Below are 17,045 nucleotides of genomic sequence, written 5' to 3'. Positions count from 1 at the left end.
AGCTCAGCTTTTCACTTGACATATTATGGTAATAAGTATAGTAATTGTAGAATAATTATGAAAAAAGGAGAAGAATTGACAAAATAAATAAACAACACGATCAAACCAACATCCTCTTTCGGGTTCTGGTGGTTTTACGTGGCGCTGCACGTGATGATAATAAGGATGAATCTATTTAACAGTACATAGAAATGTTAAACTGGTGTTTACGTCACCGAAGTTTTACTCGCGTACATTTACACCTATGACGTCAACCGAAAATGCAATTTAATTAATAACTAAATTTCAAAAAACTATGGTTATGAATTCAAAGGTCATAATGATATGTCGTCATGTTTTTATTCACGGTTATATTATAATTAAAATGGCATTAGCTGATTGCTATTATCCTTGCGAAGGTGGACTCAAAATCGACGTCTCAGCTGGACAGGATGACGGAATTCTCACGGTTACGTAACACAAAAAGCTTTATATTTTCGATTAAAACTTTGTTAACCAGAATACGAAGATTAATATTCCAAAACATAACATCGGACACTTGGAGGAAAGAGCACAAAGGAGCTACTAGAGGTAAGTTACATCGTATCTTGGTTTACAAGTCGTTTTAAAAGGAAAGAATGTGACTTTTCATATTTAAATTATTTATGTGCAGTTCTCTTAACCTTCGAATATGAAAAAGAAAAAAAATGTTATTCCAATTATTCGTTATATCTCTCTAGTAAAAACTGTCGTTGTAGAACGATGTGTTCACAGAGACAAAACATTTTTTTATTATGGACGTCTTCTATTTGGGTGGCCAACTGCATTTAAATAATAATGTACCACCTGTAATTTAGTTTAATTTAGATGAAGTTCTCCGCCTCAGGATTTCAGTCATATTGCGGATTGTTGTAATGGTCGCGTTTTTATTCACTAGGTTGATGGGTTCGACTAGAACATCGACACCATTTCATTTCTTAGTTTGACTTTGTTGACATTTCAGAGATTAACATACAGGTTCCATATACTTCAAGTCAAACTGACAAGACTACGCAGAGAAGCCATGGCTTCCCACTGGCTAAAATTCACCGCTTTGGTTGTTTTCCTTCAAATTACATTTGGTAAGTAAATTTCATGATCAGAAAAGTACATTCTGGATACACATAACAGTATTCCCGCTCAAACTAAACTGCACAGTCTGCTACCAAAGGTCAAAGTTTCGGCTAACGTCAGTGTACAAAATTCACATACACAACGAATAACTAAATGTAATTATTAACTTTTAATATTTTGATCAACGTGCGCGTTATATTTCATTACAAAACGTTATAATTACAATGATCATAAATATATTATAGGCCTTGGTTGTGTCCCATTATTTCGGTAAAATTTGTTGTGACCAGCTTTGCGTTCAACTTGCTTCATCGTATGACAAGTCGCATATATCTTTTGATTAAAAAGCGGTCATATGGATAAGGATTGGGTATTTATTTTGGGGAATTCTAATTTATAAAATAATACTATCATGACTCCCTATTTAAAAAATCAATGTGAAAGAACATTGTCAAAGTTTGTCTGTAATTCATGATACATTGCGAAAGTTAAACAGTATATATGAAAGGCTTATTATTGTATACTCAATAACAAAGATGTAACATATTTGTGAATCATTTGCATCTATTGTTTCATATTAATATTTTTCAAGTAGTGCATGATACAATTTATTTCATAAATTAAAAAAAAAAAACCAAATAAATACCCAATTTTCATCCACATGGCCATTGAAAAATCGAGTAAAATCGTCATGAATTCTGTCATGAGCTCGACCCTAGCTTGACTAGACTTGAGTTATGAAAGACATCTATACATCAGAACACTTGATAATGATTAGCGACGATGACACACGTGATTGCCTCTTGCAAACTCGACGTCCGAGAAATCAGACATGCTGGCGGCCCATCTTCAGAATACAAATATGTGTAGTATAAGAACATCACCCTGGTATGTTATTTTTCCGCGCACAGGTCAAGGTTTTAACGTGGATTTTTTATTGTACACACCCTTCAACCCGTCTGTACCTCACAAACTTGACAGAAATGACGTCACCAGTCTTGTTACGTCAAACTTTGATGTAACGTTACCCACAAAGATCATTAGTCACGGATACAGAGAGAGTGGATATTCTGACTGGATAGAAAGAATGAGAGATGAGTTATTGATTTATGTAAGTATTCATTTTTGACTTTTTGGTTATTTTTCACATATTGTAATACATACTGAACACTTGCTATACAACTATTAACGATTGAACCTTTCTTATTACTTTGTTTTATGAAAACTGAACTCCATCCACAAAACACACTTTGAAAGAGGTCAAAATGACATTCTTTTTTTCAGCTTCTAAAATAAATTTCAATTTACGAAAGTTAACACACATGAAACACATACAAAAACTAGTGCAGACTGAAAAAACAACGACTGATAATGAGAAGGGAAAAATAACAATACATAACAAGCATATGCCGTCGAATGCAGTATTTAACAAATTTTAATGAAAAAAGCTAAGTCGAATTCCTTGAAAACAAGATCGTGAACACCAATTTCTTTTCATATTACAAGAGGACAACGAACAAGCAGCTTTCATAGGGCACAGTGTTGAGAAAATTGGCGGTTGAAATGTCATTAACATGTTGCCATATAAAGTAACGCCTATACTTACATGAGAACGTCTTTATTGTGTAGGGTAATATGAACGTCATTGTTGTTGACTGGCAAGATGGCTCTTCGGGTTGGTACTTTACTTGTGCCGACAATACTGACAAAGTTGGCGAAGAAATACATCTCCTTCTACAGTTCCTACAACAGCAAGTTAGTCTTGCATTTGAGGACGTTCATTTGATCGGATTCAGTCTTGGTGCACAAGTATCTGGACACGCAGGGAAAAGAAATCCAAGTATCGGCAGAATATCGGGTAAGTGGTAAATTTTCACGTAGAGACTGCCTTCAAACTTTAGCAATGATTTCCATGGGTTGCCAAGAGCCAGGTATATGGTTTCATATAATAACGGTCACGGAAATGGTGGTTTTTTTGTGACCATTCAAGCACTCAGTAATACATCGGAAGAGTATGAGTTATGTGTACGTATAGGAGGGTGGCATGACGAGAAAAAAATCGCCATTTTCGTGACTTTCCCCATGGGCCACCAATCCTGCCATAGACGCAGCATTATAACGCACAATCCGAGGACGGTTACAGTTACACTATGGCGCAGTGGCGGTTTTCAGGTATTCCTATTTCAAGTGACATGCTCTTTTCACAAATCTCGGCACATGAATTGTGTACCAGAACACACTTCTGACATATAATAATGAATTCGAAAATGACGTAATTTACCAAGAAGAGCCATAAATAAAACCATTTTCATCTTATAATTTCCAATTTTACCAAATATTTCAATTCGAGAATACAATTTGATTTTTGAAGTTGATTTGTATCTCATTTTCCGGTTCAAAGTGTCATTTCTCATTTTCCTATTGTACCAAATTCAAAACTTTGGTATTGTAAAATTATATATATATATATATATATATATATATATATATATATATATATATATATATATATATATATATATATATATATAACTCGTTGAGTATCAATCTGCTAAGATAGTGCTCTATACCGCAGTGGCAGAGCGTAATAGTTTTGGTAGTACTGGAACTCTTTCTTGGTTGTAACTCGGAGTTTCACGCATGGTGCGATCATCAGACACTCTCTGATGAGTGTCTGATGATCGCACCATGCGTGAAACTCCGAGTTACAACCAAGAAAGAGTTCCAGTACTACCAAAACTATATATATATATATATATATATATATATATATATATATATATATATATATATATATATATATATATATATATATATATATATATATATATATATATATATATATATATATATATTCTAAAATGTTCACCCGCTGTAGTCTTATTTAATCTACTCTGTTGTTTTCATCCAGGCCTTGACCCAGCTGGTCCAGACTTTGAAAACCAAGACACAGATGTTCATCTTGATTCAAGTGATGCTCAGTTTGTTGATGTTATTCACACGGATGCAGAGCCACTATGGCAGGGTGGTTTTGGATATTATAATCCCGTGAGTATAGTCAACTTATTAATACAATGCACTCTCTTATATATAGGTGAACTGTAACTATTCGTGTTCAGTAATTATAATGCAGCCCTTGATAAATATAAAGTTGGGCCCAACAAAATAATTTGTATGGTTCTGATTACGCTCAAGTGTAGAATAGGTGGGGTAGGTAGAATTTTTATTATACATATTCATGGGAGAGTGTCTAGCTCAGGTAATTATGTTTTCCGTTGTTTTCCATATTAGGTGTTATTGGTTTCTTTTCATCAGATGTACAGCCGTTTATTACAGATTGGAAGAACAGTACTTTTTTTTAAGTTGGTGGCTATTTCCGCATCAACAACTTCTTATGAAACTTCACAGTTTTCGCGATGTTATTATTTTTTTCCGAATAGGTAAAAAAAGTTTAGGGTTGGCATGATAAACTAGGTGGGGTCGGGTAACGGAACCAAACATTTTGTTTTCTTAGGCGAAATATGTTAATTATGAAAGCTTTATTACTAGAATGCATATAGCGGACATTTGAACCCCGTTCGGTCTTATATGCATGTTTAAGATAACACGTGGCAGGTAAATCTACATGATAGACCAGTCCCTTCATTAATATTGCATTAACTTTCAAACCATATCACTTTTCTATTTCTAGTGTGGTCATGTTGATTTCTATCCTAATGGTGGAACGCAACAACCGGGCTGTGGGCTAATTGGAGGTAAGAGTTCGTTGTCTGCATCGACAACGTTATTAAATGTATTTGCAATACAATCAGTGAATCTTATTGAATGTTATTGCTAGCAGCGATTTTTCCCTTAAGTTGGAATATTTATTTTAAAAAAACAGAACTTGTAAATAAAAACTGTGATATTTGTGAATAATTATTCATCATACAATTCAGAAATATAATTTTAAAATTTCTGATAATTATTGGATAAATGTCATAGTTGTATCAACGTTGTCAATCTGATATTATATTAGTTCTAAACAACACACGATGATTAATGTTATGTCATGCGCGATGACCTTTGACCCCACGCGAGGTCTGTTTTAGAGTTTGGGTTACCCGTATACTTATCATTCTTCCTATACTTTCTTGTTGAATTTCAGAGGTATGCCACCACATGAGGGCACCCGACCTTTTCATTGAATCAATCAATACGCCATGCCCCTTTACAGCGTACCCATGTCCTCTCGGAGACCGATCCTGTAGCTCTTGTGATGGTAACTGTGGCTACATGGGTTTCCATGCCGACAAAAGTCAAACGCTCGGAGTGTTCTTCTTGGAGACTAATTCAGACATTCCCTACTGCAAAGCATAATTGCATGTGTCTTGTACAAACTAAAGTTCAGTCCTTCAACAGAAAATTATTAGATTCTTTACTACATAATTATATTCTTCTCAATATTCACAATCTTTCGAAGTGAACAAGGGGAACACACAACCTAAATCATTAAATAGAATGGACGATATCAAATATTCGTGGAATTATGTTTACTTTGTGAAAAAAATAAAAGGATTTCTACACTGGAATACGGTTGCAAATGGTAAACACACACGTGCTTCTCTCATATTTATTAGTGTATCTTTGTAAAAGGAAGCAACAGTGAAGAAAATTCACTTATTTGCATTTCTTATGCGTATAGTACAGACCGAAGTCATTTCTACCAACCCGGCATTACTGTGCTACACTAACAAAATAGAGCTATCAAACTTGGCCAATCTGGTTTTGGAGATGTTATAAAGTGATGCATCATGTGCAATAACAAGGTCAGGAGATTCACACATCTGCATGAACTTCTACCAAAGAACGTCAACTTAAGAGGTGTGAAGGTTTACCAACTTTATAAACTATGAGAGAGAGTCACGTGATTCAGGATGGGTGGAAATGAATTTTTGGATATGTCCTAAGCATACGACATGTAGCTAATATAAAACAAACACCACCCATGTTCCGTCAACGCTTTTAATGGCAACTATAGTACACAGAACCTACGGACCTCTATACAAATGACCTCGTATGACCTGAATGACCATATTCTCTATTTAATGTTCTAATTTGAGGGACAAAACAACACACTGTGGAAGTCGAATTCGGAATGGCACCACACCAAATACATATGTCACAATTAAACGACCTGGATAAGTAGTCTTTTGGAAATATCTTATCTTCCTCCCCCCCCCCCCACCACCATTACCCCCCCCCCCCCCCCCAACAAAAGAAATGTACTTTAATAGTATAAAAATATATGTTCCTGCTGATGGAATAATGAAGACATCAGCATGAGTTGAACATTTGATACAGGGTCCGATACACATTCATATCATGAGCTAACCGATATAGAGTGGATGCGCATGCTCTGTTTTGTTACGTGTATAAACTATCGGGGGTCGTATCTCGGGCAAGGTGATTAATTAGTCATACATAATCCATTTTTAGAATAATCGCCATGTGAAATCAAATATCTTCTACAGCCTATTCTACAGATGCACAATCTCGAGTTCTGCAATTTTTGCTAACTTAGTGTTCGTTAGTCATAACACACTAATTATTTTATGACACATTTTAGTGTATATAAACTAAATCACTATATTCCCTATTGTGTGATGATCTGTGTTATTAAAATACGCCAGATGAGTAATTTTAATGATATAAAGGAACGTACATGCATCGACATGTGGTTAAGAATCGAAGTTGGGTTCATTTTGGATTTGAAAGATTCAAACGACTTTAAAATGATGTCTAAAAAAAACCCACACAACATGTTCATGTTTTTAAATAAACAACTTGCAAAAAATAGTGAAGACCGTATAAAGTATGAAACTGTATAATATTGTACATACAGAAAGCGATTTGTACTAATAAACGGCGTAATTACAAGTAATCACTGCATCACCCCAATCTGCACAATACATATGTTGTTTGCCCTACTATATATTGACATGTACAGGCCTTCGGACATAGTATACGTTACTTTGGTTACTTGTTATTTGTCATGAAAAACGATACTTATGTTTTATCGACTTTATTTGCAAATCACTGAGTATGGCCTGGGAACCGTAGCGTAAATATTATGCGACGTCACATCTCTGAAGAAACCCTGGTGACTAACGCTGAAAGCTAGGATTTATGTGATCAATTTGGAGTAATACTTTTTTTTTATAAGCGTGTACGAATGTTTTTTTCCCAAAATATTCTGGTTAAAGTAGCCGTAAGCTGATAAATATGTATTTAATTTTGAATTTTTATTCATAAAAACAACTACTTGAAAAGAATAATGATTTTGTGAAACAGCTTATACCAAGTCTACGTTTGTAACTGAACAAATTGCAAATAGTTAGAAAGTAACTGAAAAACTTGTTATTGTGCGTACACAATAACAAAAATTTTACACATTTTTTTAATGTTTGGCAATCTATCGAGTTGACAGCAAGGTTCTTGGTATATGTTGTTGAACATTCCCTTTTCAATTTGGAAAACATTAGCAAAGCTGTTTTAAGAATTAAAAAAAATTCGACATAAATACCCATTTGTCATCCATATGGACATTTTAATATATATGTACCACCTGGTTGAGTTTGCAATGACGCGAGTATAGCTTTATGTGTTCATATGATAAGGAGGAAAACAGTTGTAAGATTTACATTTGATAAAGTGTCAAATAACCTTATCACTTCGTCATATCACTGGAAACAAGGTCTCCTTGCACACCTGCCATGTGTTGTACGTATTTAAAGTATCTTATTTCAGAAGCAACACAACTACAAAACAAATACATCGGTAGAATCTGTCGTATAGGTAAGGAACTTACCATTTTTTGTTAGTTGTTGCTTTTCTTTTAAACTATAAAATAGTCTAGTACATGTACATGCGAATTTAAATGTCACAATGGTATATGTTTGTAAACTTGTTTATTCTATCGTCTGTCATGTGACATTCATGTATTCTTGAATCAAAACGAAGAACGTAGATGACAATGTGGTACAGTTATATAGTCTTCGGTGAATGATGATCACGGTATGTTTGGACACACTGTTCTCGCCAGAAAACTAACTGTAGTAGAAAGCATGACAAAATGATTACGTCCAGTTTTTCTGAAATTACATCAAAGCACACGCGAACAAAAGGACACGTTTATATCGTTTTAGTGCGTGCGATGTTACACTTGACATTTTGAAAGCCCCAAAGCTAAAGCAGCTGAAGGGATCTTTTGGCGTTTGGGTTATTTAGGTTTGTAGCAGCTACATATGGGCGTTCGACGCAATTTGTAATGAATTAAACAGAATCAGCGTCTGCTATCACAAGTTGTACATGAAATATCAAAACTCACCCCCTCTCTTATTTTGAAATTCTTATCAGCACAATATGAAGGCTTGGATCATATCGCTTGCTGTTTTATGTTTCCTTTCTCAAGAAGGTGAGTAAATTTGTGACGGCTATTATTACTTTCCAAGCATTAGCTGAATTTAGACGGGTTGAATGAAATGTTGGTAGGGGACTACAATGTGCCTGCAGTATTCTACTTAGTAAAACACCTAGCTATTGTCAGAAATCAAACCTGGAATTCAGAAAATGTCGAGAACACCCTTATTATGATACAGTAAACGTACTGTTACAACTACAACCCTCGAAAGCAGGAATGAGACAAGTTCCATATATACAATGTTACAGTAGTTACTGTCGGTAACATATCGGAGTATAAACACCACAGAATCCCAGAAACTCTGTTTACTGTTACTGTGTTAAAACGCTACACATTATAACTATGGAGTTCGACTGAGCATTACATTATAACTTTCATAGATATATACAAACTAATGAAAGCATCAGAGACACACGCTGTTTTGTATAGTTGTTTATTTACCTAATTTTATAGTTGCGTAAAGTCTTTCCATGGCTCACTTCATTCAAGCAAACGCACTGGTGTTTATTCGCTTGTTGCATAGAGACGATACCAATATATTTATTTATTATTTATTTATTTAAATTTTTATCTATTTATTTATTTTTTCTTTTCTTTTTTTTTCTTTCTTTATTTATTTCTTTATTTCTTTGTTTGTTTGTTTGTTTGTTTGTTTGTTTCTGTGTTAGTTTGTACATATATCTCAGCAAAGTAAAACGTAAGCATTTTTTTATTCAAGCTAAGGATTTATGGTTCTAAAGGTACATTACTGATAGGAATATTTCTTAACCTCCTTGAAACCTCCTCTTTGATTTGTATGATCTACAATGAAGGAACACCGTTCTACATGTATATGAAAAACTGTAGTACTCGTCTTTTTCTAACATTTCTCGGTTTCTTCATTATCCAGGTCAAACAGCGGAAGTATGTTACGGTGACCTTGGATGTTTTACCAATGACCCACCTTATGACAACTCGCCGCACCTACCAGAAGACCCAGCTGTCGTTGCGACAGGATTTTGGTTGTACACAAGCAGCAACCGAGTGTTCAGACAGGTCATTGACAGAAATGACCTAGACTCACTACTCAATTCTAATTTTGACATGAATAAAGATTCGAAGTTTTTGATCCACGGTTGGACAAATTCTGGAGAAGAGGATTGGGTAGTTAGTATGAAAAACGCATTCCTTGATTCGGTACGTGAAATACTAAAAAATAACTAAACACATTATTTGACGGCCACGTTGAATTCTTTTCCGTATTATCTAATGTGAACGGTGACCACTGATATGTTACTGTAAATTTTTCTGGGTTTGGATTCTCTTTTGTGTTTATGACAGCTGGCTCAAAAGGTGTGGAGCTCATATTATATTCCTCACCTCTCCTCTTGCGTCTTACGGTTGAATCTACCCCGGGAACCAATTTCCTTTAAATCAAAGTTGTTCTTTTTTGCACATTCATCTGTTGATTCCGTATATATTGTAACACCACCACGCATATAGTTCCAGTGGTCAATAAGCTAATGTATTTACCCACTGTGTGTAGACTTCCTGTACGTACAATTCGAAACCTTCTATACTTTTAGGAGCTTTTTATACGTTTCATATTGTTTTATGAAGTAGATAGGCAGAGACAAGTTGTTGAGTTAATTACAAATCCAAACAAACATCTGTTTCTAATCCATATGACCCCTTTAACTAGAGCTGTTAAAATGACATGCACTGCCAAATGATGCATCACCTGGAGGTCTATTTAAACCTTCCCCTTTCAAGTCTGTCTATTCCAATTTTTGCATCATCTTTGAACGCATTACAGACTGAAGAGTTGAACGTATTCGCTGTTGATTGGAACGGTGGAGCGGCTGTAAATTATCCACAAGCGGTTTCCAACACCCAAATAGTTGGTGCAGAGGTTGATGCATTTATAAGATTCTTAGATGACGCGCTTGGAGGATACCCACCATCAAAGGTTCATTTGATTGGTCATAGTCTTGGAGCACAATGTAGTGGTCATGCTGGTGAAAGATCTCCTGATATCGGAAGAATCACTGGTAAGAACTTTGAATATCCTTAATTTGCATAAAATATACAAAACAAAATACATTATACAGAGAATATACATAGTACGCGTCCAGGAGATACATCTTTACACTTTCAATAAATGCAACTGGTACACTAAAATATCAAACTATATAACAATAAATTTTTTGTATCTGTTGATTAGGGGGTCAATGTTATAATTTTAAGTAGGTAACATAGTGGTAAGTTGTGTAAGTTTTTAATCTTGAGTACAAGCTAGGTTTTGAATCTGTCACTATGTTAAAACTATACCAGCTATAACTGGAGTACCATTTTCGATCGGACAACCACAATGTATTCACTGAAAATTGCTACAGTACCAATAATTAGACATTGCACATATTAATCAGTGGTCGAGATGTCTATAAGCAGTACAGAAAAAAAGTTGAAATCGTGATCGCCGTTGTACTGAATTTTGGGTACTGCCACAAAAATCGATCCATTTCATATTATTGTGTATACAATGAGTTACAAAATTACATTTACCGACAATGATGCAATGCGATATTACAAGTAAGTTATTGTATTTAACAAAACATTATAAAAACGTTCCAATTACAGCTAGTTCTGGTCTAAGCGTACAGTTATTTTGTTCCCGGTAAAAAAACACCTCTGAATTCATTTTCAATCAAACTCAGGGGCCACCACGCACGTTTTGGAAGTAGAGGTCAACATGGTATCCACGTTTTACCATTTTAAAAGCCAATATACCGTTATATAGGATTGTCAAGCTGCTTGCAAACAAGATATAACAAACCCTCACGTTATTTTTTAAATCATTTCTACACACATACAACTGCCGACATCGAAGCATTGACGAACAGAACCAGTTGCAAACTAGGAAAGTAAACTGAATTAGATAAATGACACCTGCCTTCGCACAGCATGTTGGAAGCACAGAAACAAGTATTACATAGATAATCATAGTTGTATGGCCTCTACATTACAGCTCATGCTCACAAACAAATGTGCAGTTCTCCTGGCATTTCATGTACGCATAAAGAGGCATTGTCCTTATCAAACCATTACACTTTGCACAGCATGTTGGAACAGCGCAGAGACTTGTATTGCATTCGTCAATGCTTCGATGTCGGTAGTTGTAAAAGACTAGAAACAAACATCCGTATGATGAAGTTAGATGATTTTCAGAACTATAATTTCCAGAGAGTATAACAGCACTAGTGGTGTATTCTAACTTAAACTAGGTAGACAGTCTGATAAATAGAGGCACCGGTGTCATCTGCATAAGTAACTGGACACCATACCCTGAATTCCCTACTCCAGTGTACAGAGCTTGGTTCAGAGCTAATTTAAATATATATAGAGGTTATTACCCATATAGAAAAAAATACAGTTCGTACTGTAAAGAAGACAAAGTAATAATGTATAATTTAGGTTATTTTTCTCACTTGAAGATAAATCGCGCGATGAAGAGTGGTGGTTCGAAAGTGAATTTTCGTGACATTCGTAAATTGTTTATGACTGAAAATCATCCTCGCCTTTGTTGCCTTTTAAAAATAGACGTTGACCACGTGACAAGTTCAACGCAACTCTATTTACGTTATCTTTTGTTTTAATTTCCCAGGGCTTGATCCAGCTGGTCCAGACTTTGAAGGACGCGATCCCGCTGTCCGTATCGACCCGACTGATGCTGTGTTTGTGGATGTTATCCATACTGATGGCGAACCAAATGAATCTGCCCTGGGAATAAAGATGGCGGTAAGAACTCGATTTTCCGGTTCCAAGATGCATTGCGCGAGATGATGCCGCTCACGTTGTTACATTTGGTCTTGTTATGTCTATATTACGTTTGAAATAACATTTCATCAGGAAATTATGGAAACACATGCTGACCTCTTTGATTATGAGTGATTTTATAGAATAAAGACTAAACGCCATCAATGACAGACAGTGATTTTACAGGTGACCCAATGGCCATATGGTATGGTCAGGTGACAAACACCCCCCCCCCCTGAGTAGCGCGTGTAAACCCCCAGCGCGTACACAATACATGGCATTGTTGTATGGAGAAACGCGCAATGCATCTTGGAACCGACAACAGGTCTATTTGCCTGATCACCAAAGTAATACAATCTCTACAAACTTTCCCACGTGACAGCTTGTTCCTGGTCCATTTGAAATACTGGAAAAAATGTGGGGGTTCCACCTTTTTTTCAAGGAAACCAACAATCTTGTCATTTTCTTGTCTATTGGAATCTAAAATGGCTTGAGAATTAGGTCTAAAACATTTGGAAAATAAAGACGACAATTTATGTTTTAGTATTCTTCCCCCAGGCATATATTACGTGAATTTACGGTTTGTTGAGTGAGTGAGTATTTATGAAATGTCATTGAAGTTCAGAACATTGAGTTACCCTAACTGACAAACTTCATGCTGAGCGATATTTATTTTTTTTCTGTTGTCATCAGCTGAATGCTCGTGTTGCTTAAATAGACATGGTCTTCTTTCTTGTTTCAGTGTGGTGATGCTGATTTTTATCCAAATGGTGGTGAAAACCAACCAGGCTGTTTGCTGAGTGAGTACTAGATTGCTATGCATAAATTAATGAACATTTATTGATCTATTAACTCCTTTCGCAGGATGCTGTATCTTACGTTTATCAGTCGGTTATTGCTGCCATCCAAAAATAGATTGTTCGAGAGAGGCGTATCATGAATTTTTCATGGATTCCATCGACCCCTCGCTTGAGAACAGATGAAAAATCCTCCATTTATTTTCTCAGTCCATATTACAAAGTTACCTGAAGTACTTGCATGTGTCAACTTCGGCCTCCCTCCTTCGTCGTAGTCAACGTTTTCACCACCTTCTGCTCAATAAGATTTTTTCATTCCTTTAAAAAAAATCTATGGGCAATATTCATAATGTTGATCTGTTTGGCGATTTCACTGTGTTTAGTAATGTGTATATAATTACATATATAACTCCGTTGTAGCAATGCTTTCATCGTCTCGGTCTCAAATAGTTGGTAAATTTGTGTTCTTGGGAAAGAAAGTTGATTGATTGATTGATTGATTGATTGATTGATTGATTGATTGATTGATTGATTGATAAATTAATTAATTAATTAATTAATTAATTAAACAAAAGCTTTACTACGTTTGAAGATTGAAAAAAATGAGAAGCAACGTAGACAAAGTCCATGTATATAACCCGTGCAAATAAAACATTTGAGATAATGAAAGAAGCATTGTGATGCTTAATTGAAACCTATGCTCTCTTAATTTTGGTAGTACCAGCACTTCGATATGAAGGGATTAAAACGAGTTGTTTGTAGATCTCATCCTTTGAAAGGGGAACAACTATGATATAATTTATTTGGGTGAATATTCTCTTTTCAGATCTCTGTGACCATGACCGCGCAGGCGAATACTTCGAGGAATCTATCAACAGTGAATGCAAGTTTACATCGTATCCATGTGAGCTAGACCAGTGGTTCTCATGTCCAGTATTATGTTGTAACACATGTAACCCTTATTGCGCCCAAATGGGATACGATGCTGTACCAGAGGAGACGGGGATCTTCCATTTGGAAACAAATTCCCAATCCCCATATTGTCAGGACTAAATATATGTGTCATGTACTAGTATCCCTGTAATTTAAATCAGAATAATTCTTGACAACCCTATTGTATATTTGCATGCTGTTGTACCAATTAATTCCTTAAATAAACCTACACATTAATTAATAAACACAAATCTGCTATCTTTGTTCACACTTTATCTATCTAATTGTCGATATGGAAGTTCATCGTTGTAAATTCTTCTCATGTGAATTCGTCATAATGGATGTAATCTGCTATGCATCATATGGTATATTACAGTTTCTCAGAGGAAAGGGGTATCTACAATTCTACCCAGAATGAAATGTCTAATAACCAACACACTAGGTTTAGTGTTATTTGGAGTACATGTGTCTCTAATTATCATCAAAACAGTTCTTAACTAGAAATTATGTTCAATCACATTTTTTTAAAATTAGACCAACTTAACTAATACACTTTTGGTGTGTTCTTATATATTTGATGAAATGATAATTTTTAAGAGTGATAACGCATACAATTCAAGGACTGTCATGTTTACTTCCTTATCATCATAGACATGTTCAGTATCTTACTTTTGGTTCCTGTCTTCAACTTTATCAATATCTTGATAAAGAGTGGCACCCTTGTCTGTGCAATAGACTGCGCAGCGATAATACACTCGCTAGTTGCTGGTGTTTTGGCTGTCTAAATGCCATCAATGGGATTCTTCCAGGGGATAAATTAACACTTATTATTGATAGGTTGTCATGAAGAAAATGTCGTTTATTCGAACACCGTTCTAGTTGATAGTAGTGTGAATTCTCATGGTGTGACCCAGATGGCACACAAAAGAGCTAGTTTTACAACATATTAACTTCATTTATATCAACACGTATATAATTGGTGACCAATACATTCGAATCATGAAGTGAGCCATTCCTATTAAAACATGTGTCAGTCTTTGAATGTTTTATCTTACCGCAAGATTCGTGCTAATGTTTCGTGCTATATTTTGAGCAATCTATAAATGTCGAGTAGATGTAACATCCCACCTACTGAAAGACTTTGTTGCGGTTCACATGGCAACTAGAAATTTGTCTAAACTGTCATCAGTTTTAGGATTTCCAGGAGCTGAAGAGAAAATTATTAGTGGCAGTTATTATTCCAGCAGAAATTATGGCGGGGGGGGGGGGGCTGAGTCGAAAATGGGGGGTGAAGGGGGCCATGAAAATTTTGATGGTCTGAAAGGTGACCCGAACTATTTTTCTCATGAGTTGAACCACGAGAAGTCGTTTAACAAGTCATATTTCCAAACTGTCTTCCCGCGATAGGTTTCTAACCCTGTACTTAATTATGATGATTGACATGACTGACATGAGAGGGTGTTTGCTTATTCCCCCACTCTGTCTGTCTGTCTATCTTTGTCTCTGTCTCTCTCTGTCTCTGTTTGTCTATTCCCCTCTGTCTGTCTGTCTGTCTGTCTGTCTGTCTTTCCCTCCCTCCTCCCTCTCCCTCCCTCCTCCCTCTCCCTTCCTCCTCCCTCCCCTCTCTCTCTCTCTCTCTCTCTCTCTCTCTCTCTCTCTCTCTCTCTCTCTCTCTCTCTCTCTCTCTCTCTCTCTCTCTCTCTCACCTCCCATTAACCCTCTGCTCGTTTCATATCGTCATTTGGCCCTAATAAAAAACAACAACATTTTTTCTGCTTTGTTGTCTCTGTGCGTATCTCATGATAACAGCAAAGCGACCTGTATCATCAGATAATAAAATCGTCTCTATATTTCAGTACAGATAGCACATACACGCATAGACAAATTTATCAGTAGAGTTTCTTGTGAATAAGGTCGGTTTTCACACCTGGAAAGTTTGCCCCTTAAGTATAGTTACAGTTTTTGACAATAGTGTACACACATTTATCGTGTCTTTACTAAGGTAAGATATGTACAGTTGTTATTTTTAGTTTTAAATTAACAATTTGAAACAACATATACCAACTTTTGTAACTCATAAAATGTATTGAGACAGACAGATAGACAGACAGACAGACAGACAGACAGACAGACAGACAGACAGACAGACAGACAGACAGACAGACAGACAGACAAAAGCAGAAACAAGGTACATACACAGATACGCTTTTTCTTACCACCATGAGAGAGAGAGAGAGGGGGACAGACAGACAGACAGACAGACAGACAGACAGACAGACAGACAGACAGACAGACAGACAGACAGACAGATAGAGGCAGAGACAGAGACAGAGACAGAAGCACAGACAGATACAGAGATTGAGACGAGACAGACTGTCAGAGACAGACAATGTGTGTGTGTGTGTGTGTGTGTGTGTGTTCGTGTGTGTGTGTGTGTGTGTGTGTGTGTGTGTGTGTGTGTGTGTGTGTGTGTGTGTGTGTGTGCTATATGTGCCACGGAACTAAAAATCCAAAAACATTTATCTTTATCTTTACTATCATAACAACCAGGAACAATCTTGCGTACAACAAAAATGGGAGATATTTTAGGAAGTGTAGTTTCAGCGCACTCCATTCTGTTTTAACAGCACCGCCAAGCCAGCCATTAAATGCAATGTTTACTTTGTAATGTATAGTAAATATATTCATATTTTCTCAACAGATCAAGAAACATGAATGGACTGGTGCTATATATTACAACCTTGTTTTACCTGTCTCTACGGGGTAGATATATTTTAAATTAATTTTGTAAAATGCAGCGCAGCCTACAAATACACACTTTAAAACAAAAATCATAGAAATGGCACTTCAGTGTGTTTACATACAGCGTCGTTGTTTCCATGGCAACACAACTATGTTAGCATGATGGAAATCCAAACATTTTGTGTTTAATTTGGTAGCATTCATTTAGAAACAGTTGGTATTTC

The 17,045-nt window shown here is 35.9% G+C and overlaps 3 protein-coding genes across 3 annotated transcripts in view; all 3 read left to right on the top strand.

The window, feature by feature from the left end:
- The first annotated feature begins 404 nt into the window (after positions 1 to 404).
- Positions 405 to 5,657, top strand: LOC144442796 (pancreatic lipase-related protein 2-like). The gene is made up of 7 exons (XM_078132169.1): positions 405 to 570; positions 983 to 1,100; positions 2,004 to 2,203; positions 2,722 to 2,950; positions 4,004 to 4,140; positions 4,784 to 4,847; positions 5,240 to 5,657. The coding sequence occupies exons 2-7, from the start codon at positions 1,043 to 1,045 to the stop codon at positions 5,449 to 5,451; spliced, it is 900 nt and encodes a 299-aa protein (XP_077988295.1). The 5' UTR covers positions 405 to 570; positions 983 to 1,042; the 3' UTR covers positions 5,452 to 5,657.
- Positions 5,658 to 8,496: 2,839 nt separating this feature from the next.
- LOC144441997 (pancreatic lipase-related protein 2-like) lies at positions 8,497 to 14,199 on the top strand. Its single transcript, XM_078131268.1, has 6 exons — positions 8,497 to 8,548; positions 9,444 to 9,730; positions 10,350 to 10,584; positions 12,198 to 12,331; positions 13,092 to 13,153; positions 13,968 to 14,199. The coding sequence occupies exons 1-6, from the start codon at positions 8,497 to 8,499 to the stop codon at positions 14,197 to 14,199; spliced, it is 1,002 nt and encodes a 333-aa protein (XP_077987394.1).
- Positions 14,200 to 15,360: 1,161 nt separating this feature from the next.
- LOC144441996 (pancreatic triacylglycerol lipase-like) overlaps positions 15,361 to 17,045 on the top strand; it is a 4,771-nt gene continuing 3,086 nt past the window's right edge. The window contains exon 1 of the mRNA XM_078131267.1: positions 15,361 to 15,403. Coding sequence (XP_077987393.1) covers positions 15,361 to 15,403 — 43 coding nt within the window. The remainder of the gene's footprint in view (positions 15,404 to 17,045) is intronic.

Source organism: Glandiceps talaboti, chromosome 11 (assembly GCF_964340395.1).
Source record: "Glandiceps talaboti chromosome 11, keGlaTala1.1, whole genome shotgun sequence".
Taxonomy (NCBI): domain Eukaryota; kingdom Metazoa; phylum Hemichordata; class Enteropneusta; family Spengelidae; genus Glandiceps; species Glandiceps talaboti.
This window is presented reverse-complemented; position numbering and strand designations above follow the sequence as displayed.